The sequence below is a fragment of the Salvelinus alpinus genome, chromosome 2 (assembly GCF_045679555.1).
Source record: "Salvelinus alpinus chromosome 2, SLU_Salpinus.1, whole genome shotgun sequence".
Classification (NCBI taxonomy): Eukaryota; Metazoa; Chordata; class Actinopteri; order Salmoniformes; family Salmonidae; genus Salvelinus; species Salvelinus alpinus.
The window spans coordinates 92,705,738-92,724,237 of NC_092087.1; the positions used below are offsets into that span (position 1 = coordinate 92,705,738).

An 18,500-nucleotide genomic window follows, 5' to 3' on the forward strand; every position below is an offset into this window, starting at 1 on the left:
GCTGTCCTCATAGCAGGCTATATATGTTGTGATATCCATTCATTCCTCCTGCTGTACTCATAGCAGCCTATATATGTTGTGATATCCATTCATTCCTCCTGCTGTCCTCATAGCAGGCTATATATGTTGTGATATCCATTCATTCCTCCTGCTGTACTCATAGCAGCCTATATATGTTGTGATATCCATTCATTCCTCCTGCTGTCCTCATAGCAGGCTATATATGTTGTGATATCCATTCATTCCTCCTGCTGTCCTCATAGCAGGCTATATATGTTGTGATATCATTCATTCCTCCTGCTGTACTCATAGCAGGCTATATATGTTGTGATATCATTCATTCCTCCTGCTGTACTCATAGCAGGCTATATATGTTGTGATATCCATTCATTCCTCCTGCTGTCCTCAAAGCAGTCTATATATGTTGTGATATCCATTAATTCCTCCTGCTGTACTCATAGCAGCCTATATATGTTGTGATATCCATTCATTCCTCCTGCTGTCCTCATAGCAGGCTATATATGTTGTGATATCCATTCATTCCTCCTGTTGTCCTCATAGCGGGCTATATATGTTGTGATATCCATTCATTCCTCCTGCTGTCCTCATAGCAGGCTATATATGTTGTGATATCCATTCATTCCTCCTGTTGTCCTCATAGCAGGCTATATATGTTGTGATATCCATTCATTCCTCCTGCTGTCCTCATAGCAGGCTATATATGTTGTGGTATCCATTCATTCCTCCTGCTGTACTCATAGCAGTCTATATATGTTGTGATACCAACCCTCTCTCCACTAGGATTCTCTGCCTCTAACTCTATTACAGGGGCTGAGTCACTGGCTTACTGGTGCTCTTCCATGCCGTCCCTAGGAGGGGTGCGTCACTTGAGTGGGTTGAGTCACTGACGTGATCTTCCTGTCCGGGTTGGCGCCCCCCCCTTGTGTTGTGCCGTGGGGGAGATCTTCGTGGGCTATACTCGGCCTTGTCTCAAGATGGTAAGTTGTTGATTGAAGATATCCCTCTAGTGGTGTGGGGGCTGTGCTTTGGCAAAGTGGGTGGGGTTATATCCTGCCTGTTTGGCCCTGTCTGGGGGTATCGTCGGACGGGGCCACAGTGTCTCCCGACCCCTCCTGTCTCAGCCTCCAGTATTTATGCTGCAACAGTTTATGTGTCGGGGGGCTAGGGTCAGTCTGTTATATCTGGAGTATTTATCCTGTCTTATCCAGTGTGAATTTAAGTATGCTCTCTCTAATTCTTTCTCTCCTTTTCTCTCTTTCTTTCTTTCTCTCTCTCTTTCTTTCTTTCTTTCTTTCTTTCTCTCTCTCGGAGGACCTGAGCCCTAGGACCATGTCTCAGGACTACCTGGCCTGATGACTCCTTGCTGTCCCCAGTCCACCTGGTCGTGCTGCTGCTCCAGTTTCAACTGTTCTGCCTGTGGCTATGGAACCCTCACCTGTTCACCGGACGTGTTACCTGTCCCAGACCTGCTGTTTTCAAGTCTCTAGAGACAAGAGGAGCGGTAGAGACACTCTCAATGATTGGCTATGAAAAACGAACTGACATTTACTCCTGAGGTGCTGACCTGTTGCACCCTCTACAACCACTGTGATTATTATTATTTGACCCTGCTGGTCGTCTATGAACATTTGAACATCTTGGCCATGTTCTGTTATAATCTCCACCCGGCACACCCCTCAGAGCCTGGTTCCTCTCGAGGTTTGAAACCTAGATGGTGAAACTATAAGGCAGACAGTCACTCTGACATAATACAGGGATGAAACATGTTCTAAAGCATATCAGAGAAATGTAATAAAAACATTAGTCATCAGTCAGACTCTTTACTTCTCTTTATTAAGTGTTCATAAATGTTATCCCTGAACACATGATTAAATAAATAGATCACTGGACACCCAGAGAAATACTTAAGGGAACAGATTTAAGACAATTTTTATCTATCTATCTATCAAAAAAAACATCTATCAATCAATCATTCAATCTATGTTTCTGTTGATAGGTCTTGTTCGGCTTCGTTTACACAGGCAACTTAATTCTGATCTTTACACAGGCAGCCTAATTCTGATCTTTACACAGGCAGCCTAATTCTGATCTTTACACAGGCAGCCTAATTCTGATCTTTACACAGGCAGCCTAATTCTGATCTTTATACAGGCAGACAAATTCTGATATTTTGCCCAATTATTGATAATAGATCGGATTGGTCAAAAGACCAATTAGTGGCAAAAGATCAGAATTGGGTTGCCTGTGAAAAAACAGCCTTAATGAGGTATACAGTATGTGATTGTTATACAGCTACAGAGACAGGTGTTTTAGCTCCACACCTTCCATTCTTCAGGCAGATAGCCGTTATTCCACTGGCTGCTCCCAGCACCAGTAAGAGTGGAGCTAGAGCCAGGGCCACTGTGGTATCAGCAGCAGCTGCTATGATCACCCCTACTACTACACACACTACTGTTACTGCGAGAGCGATGTGGAGATTCCTCGTTTTATCTACCTTCTCCCTTTTCTCTTCCTCCTTTTCTTTCTCTATCTCTACTTTTACCTCTTCTTTTAATTTTCTCTCCTCCTCCTCCCTCCTTCTTTTCTCCTCCTCCCTCCTCCTCTCCTCCGCCTCTCTGATCTTCCTCTGAGCCTTCTGGTACATCTCGTTGGTGTAGTGCTCTCCTCCGTTCAGCTCCACCATCTCTTTGATCTTCTCCAGCAGCTCTGGGACCTGAGCGGGGTCGTCTTTGGCGTCGTTGTTGAACGAGTGATACCCGCCGCCTAAAGTGATGGAGAGTCTCCGTAGCTCTTTACACATCTTCAGAGAATCTGTCACCTGTTTCCCCTTCAGCTGGTCTTTACAGGTGAACAGCAAGATGGTGTACATGGAGGCGTCCTCTCCAAAGTTCTCCTGGATCCACCTCACGGCGTTCCTCTCCTCCTCTGTGAACCTCACCCCCAGCCTGATCACCAGCAGGAAGGCGTGGGGTCCCGGGACGGACATGTTAACGCACTCCTCTATTTTCTCTTTCACTTCTTCGTCCGACCTGGCTGTGTCGAAGAGGCCTGGTGTGTCGACCACATGAACCGTCGTCCCGTTGACCTCTCCACTCTGTCTCTCACACTGTCCGGTCACTGACGCAGGCGAAGAGTCGACTTTAAACACATTCTTCCCCAGGATGGTGTTTCCTGTTGCACTCTTCCCTGCTCCAGTCTTCCCTAGCAACACAATCCTCAGGTCAGCGGTCAAACCAGACCCTGTAAAAACCACACAGATAAAGTCAATGTAGCTACCAGTAACTATAACAACAACAAAACATTAAAAGTAATTCAACTATCACACTGTAAAATAGAGATAATGTATGTTGATTCATTTAATTCATTCAATTGATTCAATGATTCATTCAATGATTATTTTAACCATAACATCCTGCTCAAAGTTACTAGTATAGTTAGTATTATAAGTTACTAGTATAGTTAGTATTATAAGTTACTAGTATAGTTAGTATTATAAGTTGCCCAGCTGTAATGTGCAGTGTGTTATGTTTTGACTCAACCATTAGAGACCATAACATCACAGTCCAAACAGAGTACATACCATCATGATTTGACTCAACCATTAGAGACCATAACATCACAGTCCAAACAGAGTACATACCATCATGATTTGACTCAACCATTAGAGACCATAACATCACAGTCCAAACAGAGTACATACCATCATGATTTGACTCAACCATTAGAGACCATAACATCACAGTCCAAACAGAGTACATACCATCATGATGTGACTCAACCATTAGAGACCATAACATCACAGTCCAAACAGAGTACATGCCACAGTCCAAACAGAGTACATACCATCATGATGTGACTCAACCATTAGAGACCATAACACCACAGTCCAAACAGAGTACATACCATCATGATGTGGCTCAACCATGAGAGACCATAACATCACAGTCCAAACAGAGTACATACCATCATGATGTGACTCAACCATTAGAGACCATAACATCACAGTCCAAACAGAGTACATACCATCATGATGTGACTCAACCATTAGATACCATAACATCACAGTCCAAACAGAGTACATACCATCATGATTTGACTCAACCATGAGAGACCATAACATCACAGTCCAAACAGAGTACATACCATCATGATGTGACTCAACCATGAGAGACCATAACATCACAGTCCAAACAGAGTACATACCATCATGATGTGTTGAGCCACACCCATCAGACTCAGGCAGCCGTTTCAGCTCCATCTCTCTGAGTGGTATAGCTGTTAGGATAACATAACAAGTATATTTCAGTTAAATGTTAAACAGCTGAATTTGAAGTACAGAATCATTGTGATAGCTACACGTGTTCCAGGTTTAATGAACAGATCAGTCTGCTACATCCTTCTCAAACAGTTAATGTATATGATATTTCATTATATAATATAAGATATTAAACCAAATATTGAGTTTTACCTTCAGTCATGGTTCTGTCCTTCTTTGCCAATATATTGTCAAATGTCACCAGCTCGTCAGGTCCCCTGTGTTCAACCAGCTCGTTCAGCTCCCCTGCCTGTGTTCAACCAGCTCGTTCAGCTCCCCTGCCTGTGTTCAACCAGCTCTTTCAGCTCCCCTGCCTGTGTTCAACCAGCTCGTTCAGGTCCTCTGCCTGCGTTAACCCAGCGGTCTGAGTACTGACGTTTTCTCACAAACAAAGAAAGGAATATCCTGTGCATCTGGCAGAATGGAGGGGAGGTTCCTGCTTCCCTGGATTGTCTACAGTTCTGACAAACATGGCCTGCGTCCCAAACGACACCCTATTCCCCTCATAGTCTGCTACTTTAGAGCAGGGCCCTGGTCAAAAGAAGTGCACTATATAGGAAACAGAGTGCCATTTGGGATGAACACGTGGACTGTTTCTCGAAACTTCCCCTACCCCCCTGCATCCCCTCGCCCCAACCCCCCAGGGACTGGAGTAGATCTGAAAGGCTTGTGTAGGTGTCAGCAGTATGGTGGAAGGTCCACCTAACCTATCAGCAGTATGGTGGAAGGTCCACCTAACCTATCAGCAGTATGGTGGAAGGTCCACCTAACCTATCAGCAGTATGGTGGAAGGTCCACCTAACCTATCAGCAGTATGGTGGAAGGTCCACCTAACCTATCAGCAGTATGGTGGAAGGTCCACCTAACCTATCAGCAGTATGGTGGAAGGTCCACCTAACCTATCAGCAGTATGGTGGAAGGTCCACCTAACCTATCAGCAGTATGGTGGAAGGTCCACCTAACCTATCAGCAGTATGGTGGAAGGTCCACCTAACCTATCAGCAGTATGGTGGAAGGTCCACCTAACCTATCAGCAGTATGGTGGAAGGTCCACCTAACCTATCAGCAGTATGGTGGAAGGTCCACCTAACCTATCAGCAGTATGGTGGAAGGTCCACCTAACCTATCAGCAGTATGGTGGAAGGTCCACCTAACCTATCAGCAGTATGGTGGAAGGTCCACCTAACCTATCAGCAGTATGGTGGAAGGTCCACCTAACCTATCAGCAGTATGGTGGAAGGTCCACCTAACCTATCAGCAGTATGGTGGAAGGTCCACCTAACCTATCAGCAGTATGGTGGAAGGTCCACCTAACCTATCAGCAGTATGGTGGAAGGTCCACCTAACCTATCAGCAGGCAAGGTAGAGTCACTACCATGTTGCTTATACCTGTCCATCTCCTCCAGATCTACAGGAAGTATGTAGGCTGTAGTAATGAGACTAGGGGTTGGTTGTAAGGCACCAGCCTGTAAGGAACAGGCTTGAGGTCAGGCTAGGGGTTGGTTGTAAGGGGCCAGGCTCTAGGGGCCAGGCCAAGGCCAGGCTAGGGATTGGTTGAATCTGGACCGGGCCTGGAGACCCAATAGGGTGGGTATTGACAATATTGGCCAAGTTCTGAAGAATGAATGAATGAATGAATGAATGAATGAATTCATTTTATTTGACAGATTTTAATACATATAGAGTTGATTCAGCCACGTACAACAATGCATATAGCTGTAGGATCTTAATTTAATCACTGTTTTGTTGCTGAGAATTTTCCTGCTTTGTGATTAACATAAATGAACTGAAAACCCACCCTAACACATGGTCATATTAACACTATTGCTCAGTACTACAGTACTTTTGTCTAGCTAATAGCCTAACCACCGATAAAGCAACATTATCGACAAAACTTTAAAATCCTGTTGCCGCAGTGTTATTTTGCTACAGTAATATTGGTAAAATTAAGATTTTACATCTGTACATCAAAAAATGATGATTCAAACTTCTCTGATTTTCTGGTGTAGGTGTTGCTGAACCTGTAAGGGAAGTAGCTATACATGTTCTTCTACAAATATAACTATTAGCAATGTGCACTTCCTGTACGGCTGTCTGTCTCTCTCTCTCTCTCTGTCTCTCTCTCTCCCTCCATCTCTCTCTCTCTGTCTCTCTCTCTCCCTCTCTCTCTCTCCCTCTCTCTCTCTCTCTCTCTCTCTCTCTCTCTCTCTCTCTCTCTCTCTCTCTCTCTCTGTCTCTCTCTCTCCCTCTCTCTCTCTCTCTCTCTCTCTCTCTCTCTCTCTCTCTCTCTCTCTCTCTCTCTCTCTCTCTCCCTCTCTGTCTCTCTCTCTCTGTCTCTCTCTCTCCCTCTCTCTCTCTGTCTCTCTCTCTCTCTCAGCCTCACACAACAACTGTAACGATTTCCCTTGCAACTACATTTTAAAAACTGAAATATAATTACTGCACGTTGGCTAGAAACGTATTCAGAACTAAATTAGTGTGGTAAAACATGAGTATACATACTCACCCGACAGACGCACCATGTCCCGTCCTCTAATAACAATTCTGTACACAAATATTACACATCATATAGATATAATTAATTATTAGCAATGTGCTGTCAGAGTCGTGTGTATAGGTGGCAGGGAAGTCAGGCGCAGGAGAGTCAAACGGAGTGTAAATGGAGTCTTTTAATAAATGTCCACTTAACATGCTCCAAACACTAATATGTACATACATAAAATAAACATGGGTACGAGGACCCGTCGCGCACCTATACAACCATAAACAACACTGACATAAAACAATCTCTGATAAAGACAGGAGGGGAAACAGAGGGTTAAATACTCAACAGGTAATGAATGGGATTGAAACCAGGTGTGTGGGAAGACAAGACAAAACCAATGGAAAATGAAAAATGGATCAATGATGGCTAGAAGACCGGTGACGTCGACCGCCGAGCACCGCCCGAACAAGGAGAGGCAACGACTTCGGCAGAAGTCGTGACATGTGCACTTCCTGTACGGCAGACAGTTGATTCCTACATTAACTATTAGCAATGTGCACTTCCTGTACGGCAGACAGTTGATTCCTACATTAACTCTTAGCAATGTGCACTTCCTGTACGGCAGACAGTTGATTCCTACATTAACTATTAGTAATGTGCACTTCCTGTACGGCAGACAGTTGATTCCTACATTAACTATTAGTAATGTGCACTTCCTGTACGGCAGACAGTTGATTCCTACATTAACTATTAGCAATGTGCACTTCCTGTACGGCAGACAGTTGATTCCTACATTAACTATCAGCAATGTGCACTTCCTGTACGGCAGACAGTTGATTCCTACATTAACTATTAGCAATGTGCACTTCCTGTACGGCAGACAGTTGATTCCTACATTAACTATCAGCAATGTGCACTTCCTGTACGGCAGACAGTTGATTCCTACATTAACTATTAGCAATGTGCACTTCCTGTACGGCAGACAGTTGATTCCTACATTAACTATTAGTAATGTGCACTTCCTGTACGGCAGACAGTTGATTCCTACATTAACTATTAGCAATGTGCACTTCCTGTATGGCAGACAGTTGATTGCTACATTAACTATTAGCAATGTGCACTTCCTGTATGGCAGACAGTTGATTGCTACCTTAACTATTAGCAATGTGCACTTCCTGTATGGCAGACAGTTGATTCCTACATTAACTATTAGCAATGTGCACTTACTGTATGGCAGACAGTTGATTCCTACATTTTCCTAAATTCATTGCACTTTTTTAGTTCCATTTGAGAACTTAACCCACTAAGGTCAATGCCCCATGCAAATCAAATTAGCATAATACCAAAATCCCCATAAAAATCTCTCAATTTAAGCTAGACATATGTTTTTTTTGCATTGGTTTGCGTCTCAATCCACTGCATTCTCCGATGTTGCATTTTTTGCGTCTCAATCCACCAACATTCTTCTATGTCACGTTTAAAGATAGAGGTGCTTTTATAAGATCTAGAAAACAGTGGTTAGAAAAGAACAGCAGGTATTTATTTATTTTGTAAAAGAGAAGAGGTCATCTGAATTTGGTTAGGTGACTCAACATTGATGAGACGAGGTCATCTTAATATGGTTAGGAGACTCAACATTGATGAGACGAGGTCATCTGAATATGGTTAGGAGACTCAACATTGATGAGACGAGGTCACCTGAATATGGTTAGGAGACTCAACATTGATGAGAAGAGGTGAACTGAATATGGTTAGGAGACTCAACATTGATGAGAAGAGGTGAACTGAATATGGTTAGGAGACTCAACATTGATGAGACGAGGTGAACTGAATATGGTTAGGAGACTCAACATTGATGAGACGAGGTCATCTGAATATGGTTAGGAGACTCAACATTGATGAGACGAGATCATCTGAATATGGTTAGGTGACTCAACATTGATGAGACGAGGTCATCTGAATATGGTTAGGTGACTCAACATTGATGAGACGAGGTCATCTTAATATGGTTAGGAGACTCAACATTGATGAGAAGGGGTCATCTGAATATGGTTAGGTGACTCAACATTGATGAGACGAGGTCATCTTAATATGGTTAGGTGACTCAACATTGATGAGACGAGGTCATCTTAATATGGTTAGGTGACTCAACATTGATGAGACGAGGTCATCTTAATATGGTTAGGTGACTCAACATTGATGAGACGAGGTCATCTTAATATGGTTAGGTGACTCAACATTGATGAGACGAGGTCATCTTAATATGGTTAGGTGACTCAACATTGATGAGACGAGGTCATCTTAATATGGTTAGGAGACTCAACATTGATGAGAAGGGGTCATCTGAATATGGTTAGGTGACTCAACATTGATAAGACGAGGTCATCTGAATATGGTTAGGAGACTCAACATTGATGAGAAGGGGTCATCTGAATATGGTTATCTTTCTCAACTCTACGTGCATAACTTTCGTCACTTTTGTTGAAAGTGAGGCCCGGGAAGCAGCCTCTTCCAAAACGAATGCAATCACTTTTCACCCATGTCAACATAATTTTCCGTTAATTTGCAAGTGGCTGAATCTCAACAGAGAAACATCCGAGCGAGTAAAATGCCCCTCTGTCTCAGGATGTGTAGCCCATGTGTCTGATGCCGTCTGGACCAAAATAGAATATATAACATGTTGCCGCCGTAGCATTTGATTGATGCCAGCAAGCATTTAGCCTCTCTTGATAAAAACATTATAAAATAATTAGCTAATCAGCGTTGAGCTGAAATGTTGGTTGTCCTGGTGCAGCAAAACGGCCCCAACGGATACACCAATCAAATCACATCCTAAGAAAAACCTAATCTTCATAAAAACGTGTCTGTTTCTGGTCTGTTTGTGTTGATGTCCTGCAGTAGCAACATCCTGTTGATGTCCTGCAGTAGCAACATCCTGTTGATGTCCTGCAGTAGCTAGCTTGCTAAATTGTCCCTTTCCTAAGCCATGGATGGAGACTTCGTTTTGACTTAATTCTCTGTATAGGTCAATGATTATGACAGCATTCTGATCTAACCATAAATGAATATGTTGTGCCACTGGCCTAAGAAGATTGAGGTTATATCTTAGCCTAGATGTAGCCTAGTAGGCTCACTTTAACTAGCTAGCTAACTTAGCTGGTTCATTGTTGCCAACGTGAGGAATTGAAGCTAGCAAGCATTTTAGCTAGGTAGCATATGACAACAAAAAATGAAAGGTGTACTGTATGACAGAGTCATAGACCGTTTAGCCAACATGAAAGAGAGGAGGATGACATTGGCGTTCAACTAGTCTACAAGTAGGGTGAGTCAACATGTTTTGTTTTACTTGCACAGACAGGAATCAGTATCAAGGGAAGCCACATGATATTTAGCAACATTGAAAGGACTAAATTGTTTTTGGTATCTTTAAGTGAGTTTTCTGTGTATTATACTATGCAGATATAGCTTTCTTGATTTGATGACGTTTAAATGTTTAAGTGTAAATGGTGCTGGAATAGCAGAGGCGGTGCTCCTGGTGTCTTTGTGCAGACTTGAGGTAACTTCATGGTTCTAAATCAGTAGTGGTTTAGTAAACTGTAGAAAACATTAACCTTCTGGACCATGCTGTACACTGTAAGACTGTTCTGTAATTTCAACAGTTAAACACTGTAGAATTCACAGTAAAATAACTTAAATGTGTTTTACAGCATGCTGTAGATTGCACTGCATCATGGGTAAAATGCTGAAAAATACTGTTAACTGTAAATGTAAGCCTCCTGTAAAAATTACTCTAACTTACTGTATTTCTTTACAGTAGTGCAGGAACACTGTTGAAACCAAGACTGTTCTCAGGGCAGCTCTGCCGGATTTGACTAGCAGAATATACTTTTCGTAGCAGGTTAGGAGAATTAACGCAGCAGGTTAGGATAATTAGGTAAAGGTTATGGAAAGCTAAAATACTAACAATGTCCCCGACGCGACTTGAATCTATCTACAACCAGGCCTGCCCTGAGAAAAGACTTGATTTCCACTAATGCGATGCGCCTCGCCAAACGGTCTGTGAGGGAAGACTCATGAGAAAATAAGCTTTATGTTCTACTCTAGCTATTTTATTGTTGTGGAAAAGTCGCCTAAATATTTTTGTGCAGCTGATTAGTATGTAGTAATTCCATACACTATATTATTCTATATACCTACTGCAGGTTTTCTTAACTAAGCTACTAACTAGCTAGCTAACGTTAGCTTGTTTGGATTGTGTTAGCTAACAGTAGCCAAGTTGACATGTCGGTCTGTTCCATTGATCTTTCAGGTTTCTCTGTTTCCCTGAATCACTCAGTGTGTTCTTCTTAAAGCAGTGTAGGCATGGAGGGTCTTCAAGATGCAATAAAACACCAATTGGCCAAGTTGGAGACCGAGACGGTGAGATCTTTGTCAGAGCATCTGAGGGCAAATGTTGGAGTGGAGAATATTAAAGACCTTGACTATGTTCAACCGGAGGACATCAAAGACCATTTGACGCCAACATAGTGCCGGGAATTGCTTCAGTCCTTCAACCAAAGAGGTGAGATCTTGATTGGCGAATGTAACAAATTTACATAAAGGTGGTATCTAGAACGTAAAATGGTTATTTGGCTGTCCCCATAGGAGAACCCTTTGAAGATCCCTTTTTGATTCCAGGTAACGTTACATGTATAACCCTTTTGGTTCCAGGTAGAATTATTCTGGGTTCCATGTAGAACCCATTCCACAGAGGGTTCTACATGGTACCCAAAAGGGTTCTACCTGGAAACAAAAAGGGTTCTCCTATGGGGACAGCCAAAGAACCCTTTCGGAACCCTTTTTCTAAGTGTACACACACACACAAGGTTAAAAAGGTTCTGTAAATAGTTAATTTGTTTGCCCTCAAAATAAATGGTTTATGCTATGAGGGAGCGAGACAAATGTAATGAAAGGGACAGAAATGCCAAAAATACATAAAAGTACAAAAAAATACAAATGTTTCTTTAAATTGTTTGTTTGTCTTCTTGTGCTGGTATGTAGTGCAGCACATAGCCTAACATTTTTTTCTTTGAAATTTTTAAAAGAAAATGAAGAATGGATATTATCTGTAACAATGGATAGGACTCTTGTCCTCCTCCAAGCATCAGTGACCTCCAGGAACAGTGGCCTTTCCTTTTCACCAAGTTATGGCCCTGCGACCACTTCAAAACCCTCCCTTGCATCGTGATTGACAGTCGCCTGACTCAAGCTCTCCTGAACAAGAGTAAGAAAATTGTCAACATTTTTAAAAGCCAAAAGACCATTCTGCCATTCTTTTGTTGATGCCCCACTTCAAAGAGGAGGACGAATCTCTGTTTCTCTTGGCAGATGTAAAGAATAGTGTTTTTAGACTTATAAAGTTGATATGATTAATGGTGTTTATACTGTACTATTACACATGATATGAATATTTGTAATGTTTTGTGATTTTAGGTCACTGTAACTCTGGTTGATGTCGAGGCGTGAATTCCTTTGATTTCATATCCAACATTTTTATGCAAGTAAAGTCCAGGTCAGATAAAAAAATGTTATGACAGGAATGGAAACAAACAAAATTCTAACAGAATTTGGGCAGGTAGTGTTCTCCTGGCATCCACCAAACACAGATTCATCTGTCGGACTACCAGATGGTGAAGCTTGATTCAAGACTCCAGAGAACGTGTTTCCACTGCTCCAGAGTCTAATGTCGGCGAGCTTTACACCACTCCAGCCGACGCTTTGCGTATGGTGATCTTAGGCTTGTGTACGGATGCTCGGCCATGGAAACCTATTTCATGAAGTTCCCGACAAACAGCTCCTGTGCTGACGTTGCTTCCAGAGGCCGTCTGGAACTCGGTAAGGAGACGAGCAACCGAGGACAGAGACGAGCAACCGAGGACAGAGACGAGCAACCGAGGACAGAGACGAGCAACCGAGGACAGAGACGAGCAACCGAGGACAGAGACGAGCAACCGAGGACAGAGACGAGCAACCGAGGACAGAGACGGACAGAGACGAGCAACCGAGGACAGAGACGAGCAACCGAGGACAGAGACGAGCAACCGAGGACAGAGACGAGCAACCGAGGACAGAGACGAGCAACCGAGGACAGAGACGAGCAACCGAGGACAGAGACGAGCAACCGAGGACAGAGACGAGCAACCGAGGACAGAGACGAGCAACCGAGGACAGAGACGGACAGAGACGAGCAACCGAGGACAGAGACGCGGCTCAGCTGTTGTTTTGCTCCTAGACGTTTCTACTTCACAATAACAGCACTTACAGTTGACCAGGGAAGCTCAAGCAGGGCCGAAATTTCAAGAACTGACTTGTTGGAAAGGTGTCATCCTATGACGGTGCCATGTTGAAAGTCATTGAGCTCTTCAGTAAGGCAATTCTACTGCCAATATTTGTCTATAGAGATTGCATGGCTGTGTGCTCGATTTTATAAATCTGTCAGCAACGGGTGTGGCTGAAATAGCCGAATCCACTCATTTGAAAGGGTGTCCACATACTTTTGTATATATAGTGTATATTTATTGAATATCTTATCAATTAAAATAGCCAATTTGGGTGCAGTCAATTAGCATCATTTCTCAGTGATCAAATTATAATTCCACCCCCCCCAAAAAAATAGCTTGAAAACTAATCTTAACTTCAGAACAATCTGAGATGGTGAAGTTCTATTCCTCGTGCTCTTTTGAGTCAGAACCGCCCCAATTGAAATAGGCGTCCATGCATTGATAACCTTCAAAAATGGCTGATACAGACCCTGCTGCTAACCACAATGGAGAGGAGAATTTGTATCCCCACCCCAATACGGCCGAACTGACCAATGCTGATATCTTGCATCGAGACAATATTTCTTCTCTTTTGATCCTTTCTCTCTCCTTCTGTTGCCTCTCTTTCTCTATCTTATCCTCTTCCTGTTTCTTCCTCTCCTCCTCTTCTTCGATCTTTATCTGGGCCGCCTGGTACATCTCATTGGTGTAGTGTTTTCCTCCATTCTTCTTCACCATCTCCTCTATCTTCTCCAGCAGCTCTGTAACCTGAGTGTTGTCTTTTCTCTTGTCATTATTTAGGGAGTGATATCTGCCCCCACAGATATTGATGAGTTTCCGTAGATCTTTGCTCTCAGCCAGAAACTCCTCCACTGATTTTCCCTTCAGTTGATCTCCATGTGTGAACAGCAAGATGGTGTACATTGAGGCTTCTTCTCCAAAGTTCTCCTGGATCCACTTAACAGTGTTCTGCTCCTCCTCTGTGAACCTTACCCCCAGTCTGATCACCAGCAGGAACACATGGGGTCCTGGGACTGACATGTAGATGGCCTTTTCTATTTCACTTTTCATTTCCGTATCAGTCAATTTTGTGTCAAAGAGTCCTGGTGTGTCAATCACATTAATCTTCTTTCCAGCCACCACTCCACTCTGCTTCATACAGTGTGAGGTAACAGACTCAGGGGAGGAGTCTTCTTTAAACCCCTCCCTCCCCAGGATGGTGTTTCCTGTTGCACTCTTCCCTGATCCAGTCTTCCCCACCAGAACTATCCTCAGGTCAGAGAGCTGCCCTGAAACTGGAAACAGACAAGAAGTGCTTGAGTTGATAGTGTCTTGATAAAAGGCTTCTGAACACTGTGTGTGTGTGTGTTTGTGTGTCTGTGTCTGTGTGTGTGTGTGCGTACCTTGGCATTGACCAGTGAAGTCTTGCAGACAGAGTGTCAACAGGAACATAATCCTCAGAGTCCTTCCTCTTCCTCGTGCCATTACTACTACTGCAGCCAGTCAAAAACATGGAAACAGACGATGACCTCATTACAAAATAAAAAGTCCACATTTCTTCAATGACTCATCTGAGAGTGTTTGGCAGAGTTCCAATGTTTACAGATGAGAATAAACTAAATTATATATTTTTCTCAGCTATTTGACTTTCAACTGATAAAAACTATTAAACTACAAACTATGAAAAGAGTAATGTTATGTGGTATAACTGTTGTAAGAAAAATTACATTCCCTAACAAAGTAGCCTACATCAGGTGAACATAATGTACTCATATGGGGCGTATCAAATGACATTCTAAACGTGGCTACTATTCTACAGTTTCCTGGCTGCTGCTGTTAAGACCAGATAGCCCAGTTAGAGGTGGTGTCCCATTACCATCAAACAGCACATCTACTGTGTAGACAGACAGGAAGAGTTCAGACAATAAACAAGTGGAATCAGTATAACTGAAACCACTACTTAATGTGTAAATCAGGAGGTGTCTGAACACAAAGCATGTGTTCCTCTGTTCTTCTGCTCTGACGTTGCTGACACCAGATCTTACAACGCCTGGATAGGTATTTTACATATCAGCTAACCACATCATGTGTTTCAGCAATCTGTATTTACACATAAATATGATTATTGATTGATGATGATTGATTGATTATGATGATTATGATTATTTACACATAAATATTAACAGACATGTTATCAATAAAATGTCTACTTAATATTGTGCAACAGTTATTCAAATACTTTAAGTAGATTGTTGTACAACATTTAATTAGTAAGATAGTTAAGTTGAGTACTCACTTTTAGTGTGGTTGCACAGATCTGTATATTGTTGTCTGCTGTTGTCACAGAGAGCTGAAGCAGTGGTCCTGCTGGTTTTACAGAGCCAGGTGCCACAGGTGGGTGGAGATTTACCTTAAGGACCAATGGAATGGTCTAAAACTCATGCAAAACTAAAGCGCCCAATGTGCTGCAGCTTACATTCTGTTAAGTTTCATTTTCCCAGCACGTACTCAATTCTAGCCAATGAGAGAATGTTGCTGGGCAAACGTTATTCTACTCAGGATAGTCAAAAACTGAATTTTGATTGGGTATCGACGTTCAACCTTGGCTGCTTGCCAGAATCATAAGATAGGCCACATCTTTGGATAAAATGAAATAACAAATAAAACTGCATTTTGAAATGTAACTGTAGTTGTAACTTTATACATAGAGTACCACAGCATGAGTCATATTACCCATAAAACCTAGCTGTCAAAGAGGGAAATGGTTCCATTCATTTTTCCACCTTTCATTTTTCACATATGTAGGTGTCATAACCAGCCATAAAATAATGTAAGATATGTCACAACAGGTCTAAATATATGTATCATGACAGTCTTATGACCATATTATGACAGGTTATGACAAGTTATGTCAGCTGTTATGACATATTAAGGCCAGGCACCACAGGCAAACATTTCGATTTTGCTTCCATCTGTCAATTTTCAGATTTGGGGATATTTTGCAACTACAACTTCCATAAAATGTACAAATAAATCGACAAATATTTATATAAATACTTGATTTGTGTATTTGTATCCCAACTCCGTCAACTGCATACATTTAGTTTTTGTTAGCATGTTTCATGTAGTGTCACCCCCTGACCGTAGAGATCCTTTTTATGTCTCTATTTTGGTTGGTATTTGGTTGGTGAGTTTGGGTGGGCATTCTATGTCTGGTGTTCTATGTTGTCTATTTCTTTGTGTTTGGCCGTGTGTGGCTCTCAATCAGAGGCAGCTGTCTGTCGTTGTATCTGATTGAGAATCATTCTTAGGTAGCCTGTTCCCACCTGTGTTTGTGGGTGGTTGTTTCCTGTTTAGTGTTTGTTTCACCTTTCAGGACTGTTCGTTTGTAATTTTTTTTGTTTTGTCAAGTGTTTCGTATTTTATAAAAAAATATGAATACTTACCACGCTGCACCTTGGTCCTCTTCTCCTTCCACCAACGACGTCATGTAGCATATCAACCATTATTTTTAAAAGCTAGTTTTCAGGTGCGTTTTGGTCCATAAATGGATATATCCTTTGTAGACGTAGTACTTCACACTGAAAGACTAGTAATTTCCAGATATCCGATTGGTTACTGGTATTTAAATGCCCTTTCCGGCAATCTGATTGGTTAAAATTCCTCGCGTCCCGCGCAGCACTTTCTTGTTTGAAAATATCTCCCGCAAAGAATCCACGTAAAGAGAGACAAAATGAGAAAATCTACAAGAATATACCGACAGTATGTGAATAAAAATAGGCGATCTCAGTAAGCCAATACGAGAAAAGCAGTGAATGAAAGAAAACATTTGCCTGATCACCTGATCGAGACAGTGGTAGTACAGGTAGAGGAGGAAAAGGAGGTAGCAGATCTCAGATTATTGCATGATTTGCTTTTTCCGTAAAGCTTTTTTGAAATCTGACGCAGCGGTTGCATTAAGGAGAAGTGTATCTAAAGATCCATGTATAACACTTGTATTTTCATCAACATTTATGATGAGTATTTCTGTAAATTGATGTGGCTCTCTGCCAAATCACCAGATGTTTTTGGAACTACTGAACATAATGCGCCAATGTAAACTCAGATGTTTTGATATAAATATGAACTTTATCAAACAAAACATACATGTATTGTGTAACATGAAGTCCTATGAGTGTCATCTGATGAAGATCATCAAAGGTTAGTGATTCATTTTATCTCTATTTGTGCTTTTTGTGACTCCTCTCTTTGGCTGGAAAAATGGCTGTTTTTCTGCGGCTTGGCTCTGACCTAACATAATTGTTTGTGGTGCTTTCGCTGTAAAGCCTATTTGAAATCGGACACTGTGGTGGGATTAACAACAAGATTACCTTTAAAACGGTATAAGAAACTTGTATGTTTGAGGAATTTTAATTATGAGATTTCTGTTGTTTTGAATTTGGTGCCCTGCACTTTCACTGGCTGTTGTCATATCGATCATATTGAGTCCAATGGATTCCTTCCTTGCCGTCTCAGCTCATATCAGAGACATGACAGGAGAGTGACAGGTAAATAAAAAGGGAGAGTAGCCCATTATTGTCAGGTGCAGACTACAGACACCCTGGTTCGATTCCAGGCTGGAACACAACCGGCCGTGATTGGGAGTCCCATAGGGCGGCCCACAATTGGCCTATCGTCATCCGGGTTTGGCCGGTGTAGGCCTTCAATGTAAATAAGAATTTGTTCTTAACTGACTTGCCTAGTTAAATAAAGGATCAATAAAAATAAAAAATGGTTATAACCGTCTCATAACATGTTATGACGCTGGGTGTCAAGTAAAGTGTTACCAATAATTTAATATATATAAAGATAAGACGTGTATGTACCCAGTGCCCAAGGAAGCGAAGGTAACCTGCCTAAATGATGAACGCCCCGTAGCACTCACTTCGGTAGCCATGAAGTGCTTTGAAAGGCTGACTCATATCAACAGCATCCTCCAGGAAACCCTAGACCCACTCCAATTCGCATACCGCCCCGACAGATCCACAGACGACGCAATCTCAATCGCACTCCACACTGCCCTTTCCCAACTGGAAAAATGGAACACCTATGTGAGAATGCTGTTCATTGACTACAGCTCAGCGTTCAACACCATAGTGCCCACAAAGCTCATCACTAAGCTAAGGACCCTGGGACGACATACTTCCGTCTGCAACTGGATCCTGGACATCCTGAAGGGCCGCCCCCAGGTGTTAAGGGTAGGCAACAACACGTCTAGCACGCTGATCCTCAACACGGGCCCCTCAGGGGTGTGTACTTATTTATTCTTGTATTTTTTATTTCACCTTTATTTAACATCTGTCTAAGTTACTGCCCAGATCTTCCAGTCTGGACGACCAGA

The 18,500-nt window shown here is 42.3% G+C and overlaps 1 protein-coding gene across 1 annotated transcript; it reads right to left on the reverse strand.

Moving 5' to 3' along the window:
• Window positions 1-1,832: 1,832 nt before the first annotated feature.
• On the reverse strand, window positions 1,833-14,762 carry LOC139541696 (GTPase IMAP family member 8-like). Its single transcript, XM_071346635.1, has 5 exons — window positions 14,524-14,762; window positions 13,526-14,415; window positions 4,490-4,586; window positions 4,225-4,296; window positions 1,833-3,261 (listed from the first exon to the last, which is right to left on the reverse strand). Exons 1-5 carry the CDS (start codon window positions 14,603-14,605, stop codon window positions 2,306-2,308), a joined length of 2,097 nt encoding a protein of 698 aa, XP_071202736.1. The 5' UTR covers window positions 14,606-14,762; the 3' UTR covers window positions 1,833-2,305.
• Window positions 14,763-18,500: the final 3,738 nt, after the last annotated feature.

Coding starts and splice junctions, on each gene's coding strand:
- LOC139541696 (XM_071346635.1), bottom strand. CDS start 14,605: ATGGCACGAGGAAGAGGAAGGACTCTGAGGATTATGTTCCTGTTGACA. Junction 14,416..14,523: donor CTTCACTGGTCAATGCCAAG/GTACGCACACAC, acceptor GTCTGTTTCCAG/TTTCAGGGCAGCTCTCTGAC. Junction 4,587..13,525: donor ACTCAAAAGAGCACGAGGAA/TAGAACTTCACC, acceptor GGTTGAACACAG/GCAGGGGAGCTGAACGAGCT.